General features: G+C 40.6%; 1 protein-coding gene across 5 annotated transcripts in view; it reads right to left on the bottom strand.

Moving 5' to 3' along the window:
• Positions 1–609: 609 nt before the first annotated feature.
• l1cama (L1 cell adhesion molecule, paralog a) overlaps positions 610–7,639 on the bottom strand; it is a 169,354-nt gene continuing 162,324 nt past the window's right edge. For all 5 annotated transcript variants that reach the window (XM_060938503.1, XM_060938502.1, XM_060938504.1 and 2 more), the window contains one exon: positions 610–5,503. In XM_060938503.1, coding sequence (XP_060794486.1) covers positions 5,254–5,503 — 250 coding nt within the window. In that variant the 3' untranslated portion in view covers positions 610–5,253. The remainder of the gene's footprint in view (positions 5,504–7,639) is intronic.

Here is a 7,639-nt window from a genome sequence, read left to right as displayed (position 1 = left end):
GTCACTTTGAAATGTCCTTATTTTGAAAGAAAAGCACTGTTCTTTTCAATGAAGATCACTTTAAACTAATCAGAAATCCACTCTATACATTGCTAATGTGGTAAATGACTATTCTAGCTGCAAATGTCTGGTTTTTGGTGCAATATCTCCATAGGTGTATAGAGGCCCATTTCCAGCAACTCTCACTCCAGTGTTCTAATGGTACAATGTGTTTGCTCATTGCCTCAGAAGGCTAATGGATGATTAGAAAACCCTTGTACAATCATGTTAGCACAGCTGAAAACAGTTGAGCTCTTTAGAGAAGCTATAAAACTGACCTTCCTTTGAGCAGATTGAGTTTCTGGAGCATCACATTTGTGGGGTCGATTAAATGCTCAAAAGGGCCAGAAAAATGTCTCGACTATATTTTCTATTCATTTTACAACTTATGGTGGTAAATAAAAGTGTGACTTTTCATGGAAAACACAAAATTGTCTGGGTGACCCCAAACTTTTGAACAGTAGTGTACATTCTTAGAAATCAGCCCATGACCATTATACTGTACATACTGAACCAAAATAATCTTCACCAGAAACTCAATAAAATTACAAATGAAGACAGGAGATGTAGCTCGTTCCATGGATTTTATTCTTGAAGCATTTACATACAGTGGCTGATTCATGATTCACATACAGTATTGTTTTCGATCACAAGCCCACCCGAGTCACCGGCCCAGTTCTCCACTCAGCACTACGGCGTAGACAAACCAACAGAAAAGTGGCATGGACATACATGGCTGTTCATCAGTCAGCTACATGTGCAGTCCTCTCATTCAGATCCAACTGATTTAGCATGTTACTAGCTCGTCAACAAACGCAGGATGGACGCGATGAGAGACGCTTTCAATCGAGCGACGTCTCGTCTTGGAGCTAGAACTGAGCCGAATTGATTTGAAATAATCAGAAAACGCATTGTATTTATAAGTAAAATGTCACAGTAATATGACATATTTTATGACAACAGGCAATGTCGCAGCTACATTCTTCGGAAAAGCGAAACATCTGTATCGTGGATATTTGCAAGTTGACTTTCTGGGATATGAACAGAGCACAGACGTCTAGCAGCAGTTCGGTTGAACGTCGACACAATTCATATCACTTATTCCTCCTGTATGAAAATAAACATCTAGGAGAATTTTGTCCTGAGCGTGTCTGTGGAGCAACGACAGAGGCCAACGTATTCATTAAAACCAGAAGTCCAGACTTACTGCATCTCACACACACACACGCACACACACTTCACTGCACAAGACTTGGTGCTTTCAATGAGCTGAAGTCAGCACATTGCAAATTCTCCGTGTGTACAGGATACAAACAAGACTCGAGTATCTCCGCTTCATCGTGCTTGCGCAGGAATTGCTTCGCAACAGATACACACAATACTGCAACTCGTACTGTAAGCAGGGAAACAGAACAGGAAATGAAGTCTCTCAGGAAACCAATTGCGTTCTCATGAACAGCCCATGAATTTTTAATTTTGCTTTTTTTGTAAAAAGAAAAATAAAGACGTGATTAGATTTTATCGCAATATGAAAAAGACAGCTTGTTTTTGGACTCGTCTTTTTAAGTTTTCATAAAGCTATTCTCTACTTGGTGTATCTAGAACAGTTATCTCACAACTAACTAGACAAAAGGTCAAAAGGTTAAGAATTAAAATATTAACAACCCCCAAAACCCATGGTATTCAACAAGACACGGTTACAAATAGTAGAGGCCATGGCAAAAACAATCATTTGGGATTTATTTACATTCAAATACATTTCCAGAGCTTGTTTTTTTTTTTTTAACGTCCCAAGTCTTCTCAATTTCTTCAGAACAACAAACTCACTCTCACTTTTGTTTTTTTTTGTTTTTTTTTTAAATAAGCGGGTGTTTCATGCTGTTCTTGTTCAATTTTATTCACATAACACTGCTTATCCAAACTTACACAGCGCACATCAAACCAGGAACAAATGCTATTTGGTATACAGGGAAGGAATCAAAATTCCAACCCCAACACAGCATACATTGTCCGAGTACGACGAACTGGGTTAATTACACATGAGGGTTCGAACCAAGCTAATTAGTCCATGTGTGTATGTGTGATGTGCTCTCTCACACCCCCATCAACCTCGATACTACCTCATACCCGATTTACACCTCGGAAGTGTCTTCATATGGCTTTATACCAACAGGACTGCAAGAGAGGATGTGTCAGTATACATCATTTTAATACACTATGCAGACTACTATACAAAGCGACACACACATATCGGGAGCGACACACAAATGAGAACGTTAGAGCTGAAAATGGCGGTGAAACGGTTCGGGTTCTGAGATGACAGCTCGCTCACTTGCTCGATCGCTTGCTTGCTTGCTTGCTCGCTCTTTAATACTGGACATGGCCAACTGTTATATGTTATATGTGACTACAAACAGCTTGATATACGAAAGCACCTCATATCAGCGGATCATTGCATCGGATATATTTCTAATTGCTCGGCTATGGAGTCCCGGATGCGCAGTTTCTAGAAGGATGCAAAATCAAAGAAAGAAAAAAAAAACACAAATGATTGACCTGAAGATGACATGAATCACAAAATTGTCAATTATATGTATATATATATCTTTTTTTAATCAAATAAAAAAAAAATCTCAAACAATGAGGCAAGACGAAGAAATGGAGAACCACATAACTATTTATATATATAGAGAGAGAGATATATATAGAGATATAATAATGAACTACATCAGTGCAATCCATATGCAATGTGTCATACATATGCTTGCATGATGCACTTACCAGGATTTTAAGGCCCTCAATCTCCCTGCGTTTCTCTTTTTCTGCTGCTCACACCGTCCTGTATTTGGCATTAACCATGCAGCTTCTATGTGTCCCTGTCATGTTAAATCGAGTGCGTCACTTTAATAAAAATCATCATCGTTAAAGGAAAACTCCACCCTGAAACACATTAAATGGGTTTAGAGTGAAATATCGGTGATGGGTTTTAACGGTGCTGCAGTTACAATCGTGTTTAAAGCTAGACGGCCTTTCGATTTCATAAAATCGGAGAAATTTAGTTGTTGTGAGACATGTTTATTTCTGCAATAGCTCACAAAATATCAGGCCATTCTGTTCTGTGGCTGGGAAGTTCTTTAATTTGATGGGATTAAAGCAAATAACGTGCATGAAATCGCTCGTGAGCGCCGATATTTATTAGTTTGATATTTCCTGCGATCCTTTCCTTCGTATATAACATAACGTCTTTTTTCTTCTCGCTTTCCGTTACTGTAGTCGGTCTTTCACATTTCATTCGCACACTCACGTCCTTCATTTTTCTCTCCTGTTTCAAATTTGTATCCCACAATGCCTTGCGTGAACGGGGAAAGCCCACCATGTGATGGTGCATGATGTAGTATCTTGTATTGGGTCATGGTGAAGCAGGAAAAAATAGTGGAGAATTTAGGGTCATGTGGCCTTAAATTCATTAATTGTTCTATTTTTAAAAAAAAATTTTAATTGGAAGTCTGTGATTCGAATTCAGTAGCTTTCAGGCCACTAAACAAAAATAATTGGGTGTCGGGAAAATTCTGTTTATGACCTGCACTTGAAATATCTGAAAGGCAGTGTGGCTTCAATAGGAGAAAAAAAGTCAGCAATCTCAATCCGGAATGAAGGTCAGGTTTTGGGTCAGCGCCTCCAAACAAAAGAGCTTCTTTTCTCTTCCACTATTTTCACGTGATGTTCGATATCATATTCATGAGAACGCTGATGGAGAAATAGTGGACAGCAAGATTCAAAGCTCGAGACTGCGACACACAATCAGCTCGGCTAGGTAACGAGCTACAAGATGACGAACGCGATGGTGGTGATGTTATTAGCATGAAATTTAAAGGTGCAGTATGTAGGATTCAGGGATCTGTTCAGTTACCAGAAAGGTACTATAGCAATCATGAATCATTGTTTTGGTCAGCTTAGAACGAGCCCTTTACATCTACACAGGGAGCAGGGCCTCGCTCACAGAGCCGCCATGTTTCTACAGAAGCCCAGAACGAATCCAGCACCAGAAGGAAGACTAAGACGAAGAAAGAAGAGGAATCAGTGGTTGCTGGTGCTGGCTGATAAAGTTTAAGAACCCAAACATTGAGAAACGAAGGATCGTACTTTTTATTTAGCATGAGAAAAAGCAAAGGAGTGCAAATCCTCGTCGATGAAGCAAAATGAAAGCGGGACAAACATACATGGGTGTGGCTCACATTATGATAAAAGTGTAACTTTCTTTTTCTTTTTTGTTTTTTTTAAGTTTTGTGCTGACGGCCACTGTAGATTCAAATACACACTTGGAAAGGGCGGGGTGAGGGAGTGAAGGAGGTGCAATTTTTTTCAGTAAGTTGCAATCTGCAGCCTCACCACTAGATGCCACCAAATCCAACATAGTGCATCTTTAACGTTTTGCAAGCTGATCAGTGGTGGGTTTCCCAAAAGCCTCTTAATGCTAAGAGCATCTTAACTAGGAGAGAGAGAGAGAGAGTGTTCATTGTGCTGGTCGCGCTACCATTTAACGAGGATCTTTGCGCTACGATGCTTTCAGGAAACTGTTTGAGCAGAGTGTATAGATGATGAGGTGAGAGGGCGGGGTAGACTAAAGGACTAAAGCACTGCTGTATCGCTCTCTGTATTTAGATACGAAGCAAGGGCTAAATCCTACTGGCGCCACGATCAAAGGCATTGTGGGTAATGTTGGAAACGCAATGAAACTAAAAACCTCATTATATTTTTATTACAAAATTAATCTTGGAAGCCACTGAACTATAAAGATATGTAATATGCAAGTTGTTCACGGTGGATTTTTCCTTTAGTCTATTCTATATAAGTCATGTGATCAGGCAGGAAACTGGGATGCTTGTCACAGCCATAAGAGTCTACTCTGAAACGATATATTACAAGAGAACGGATTTTAATCTGTAAACAGTTTGCAAGCAAACATGGCAGTCCCTACACACAAGGGTAATCTGATCTATTGTAAATAATTCCACCCTTCTGGCTCGACCAGAAGTAAAAGAGTTGGTCTGATTATGTCGAAAGTCAGTCCCAGCATTGACCTGGTGTTGTTTTACTTGGCGTTTGCTTTAGCGTACACATTGACATTGCACTGGGTGTAATATTGATTGATTGGTCAGTCATTCAGATACGAGTTGGGAGTCCGGGTTCGATTCTTCTGCTCACGTCGTCCCGCTAGTCGAGGACAGCAGCAGAGTTGGGCAGGCCGTGACTGGCAGCGGCAGATTTCAGAGGCGAGCCATCCTGCCTCTCGATCTCCAGCCCGTCTCTGCCTCCGCTGTACTGACTCGCCAGAGACTCGTCCATGGTCACCTTGGTGTGGTCGCTGTGGCTGTTGCCATAATCATCCAGGCCGTCATCGCTACACAGCTTGCTGTCCTCACACAGAGACCGCTGGCTGGCCGTGCGCTTCTCCTCGTTGTCGCTTTACAGTGAGAAGGAAGGGGAGAGAGGTTCAAAGGTGTATAAAGTTGAGTGCATGATTCTGAATGATAGTCCATAATTTATCTAGAAACAAGATCAACTGTGAGCTACTGCTCACTTATGTATCCCCCCCGCTCTCGCTTATATCAGAACGCAAGCAATTGAAGGAATAGGACGCTTATTATGAATGTTGACTTCAACAAATAATGAACCCTGAAACAAGTAAGTAAAGAGCAGTGTCTCTCCTCAGGGATTTCAAACAGCATCCTGGTAAACTGTCATTTTGAAATAGCATTTTGCTTCTTAAAATAGCGTCAAAATCCATCCTATGTGTTTCATAAATACATTTAGACGGGAAACAGGAAGTCGATGTGTGACAGACCTGAAAATGGTACACACGGTATAGAACCCCAAGCTGAAGCTCGGTACCAAATATCAAGCAGTTGTGGTTTGTAGTTGCTGAGAAAAGTGTTACGAAAATATGGTAAATCTACACTATATGTTTCGTAAATACATCCAGTCAGTAAACAGGAAGTTGATGTGCGACAGACCTGAAAACGGTACACACGGTATAGAACCCCAAGCCGAAGCTCGGTACCAAGTGGCTATGGTTTGTGTTTGCTGAGAGAAGGGTGTTTCGGATGGATGGAGATAGGGACGGATGGACAGAAGTAAACCAGTATCCCCCCTCAGAGAGGTGGTATAAAAATTTCTAAGTTGTTAAACAAGAAACGGGCGAAATACTACAAATGAGATGATCCAAAAGCAGCTCAAAAGACGTTGGGATTTATAAGAAATTATTAAAGTGCTTGTCTTGCGAAAATGACATCATAAAATTTGTGTGTGAGAGATCTGCTCAAATAGGTTGTAAAGTTCACCGATAAATAAACTGGTTCAAAAAATTTTTTGCATCTGAATTCTGTTCCAAAAATAAAAATCGCCAACAGCTTGTCCACCATTAGATCGCAGCGATTGATTGGTCAGCGGCGCCGCATGTATGTGATGTTATATCATATGCGCAACTGCCTTCTTTTATAAAGCTACACAACTTCACGACAACAAGGACGAAGAAGTGACTCAGAGTGAATAAGCATGTTTCGGTTTGCTTTTAGATCAGCGATTGTCTGTCGTCTATGTACAGTAAGTATTAGATTTGACCACACAGAAATGACCTGAGAACATTTTTGATCTGATTAAAGACGACTAATCAATTCAAGCAACAGACTAAACACAAGCTCGGCACCTCCTGTGCGGCGGTGAGCTCTTTGGGACGGCGCTCTGGACTTTTGTTTCCGGATCGTGGGAATTGCTCCACGTACCAGACGTCACTCAAATCCTTCGATGGGAATCTGCCTGACAAATTTATCTTTTTCAAAATGTATGGAGCAGACACCAAACCATCCTGTTGGCTTGAAGTGACCTGTCTGTCTGTACAAATCGAACCCATTCATCATTCCGTAAGCGTCCTGCCAATTTTGGGCTATAATGGATCAAAATTCCGCTTTAAAAAAAAAACTGGCAACACTTGAACAGCCTTGAACAACACACAGCAGTCTTAGGAGGCATGCTTTGGTTTTAATTTTGTTTTGGAATAAAAAAAAAAAATCGTTAAAAATATGCTACATTTTGCAAAGCAGACAAAGCCAGAAATGCTGCGAACTTTCAAGTGTTGCGCGTATGACGTCATTTCCTTTGAATTAACAGTAACTTACCAGGAACGCATTCGTGTAATGGCGGACTCAAAGAGCCAAACTTGACCGGCTGAATAGAACATGTTCCTGGTCTCATATTACAATATTATTTAGACACTAAACTATTTAACATGTCTGGTTTTATGAGGTATAATTTCCAGGGCTGGGTGATGTCATTTTCATACGACTAGCACTTTAAAGTCACATTCAGAAAGGGACATTTTTAAAGCTAGACGGCCGTTCTTTAGTTCCCTCTGAAATGTGGTGGTCATTGTGATACATGTTTATTTCTGTAATATCTCACAAAATATCAGGCCATTCTGTGGCTGGGAAGTTATTTAATTTGAGGGGATTAAAACAAATAATGTGCATGAAATCAGTCGCTTCGCGCAGTCAAGCAGACAGAGGAAGTCTGTGTGCGCATGCGCAGGTTTACCTTCTTCTTC

This window comes from Neoarius graeffei, chromosome 13, assembly GCF_027579695.1.
Source record: "Neoarius graeffei isolate fNeoGra1 chromosome 13, fNeoGra1.pri, whole genome shotgun sequence".
Lineage (NCBI taxonomy): Eukaryota > Metazoa > Chordata > Actinopteri > Siluriformes > Ariidae > Neoarius > Neoarius graeffei.
Note: the sequence above shows the minus strand (reverse complement) of the source record. Positions and strands in the feature narration are given on the sequence as shown.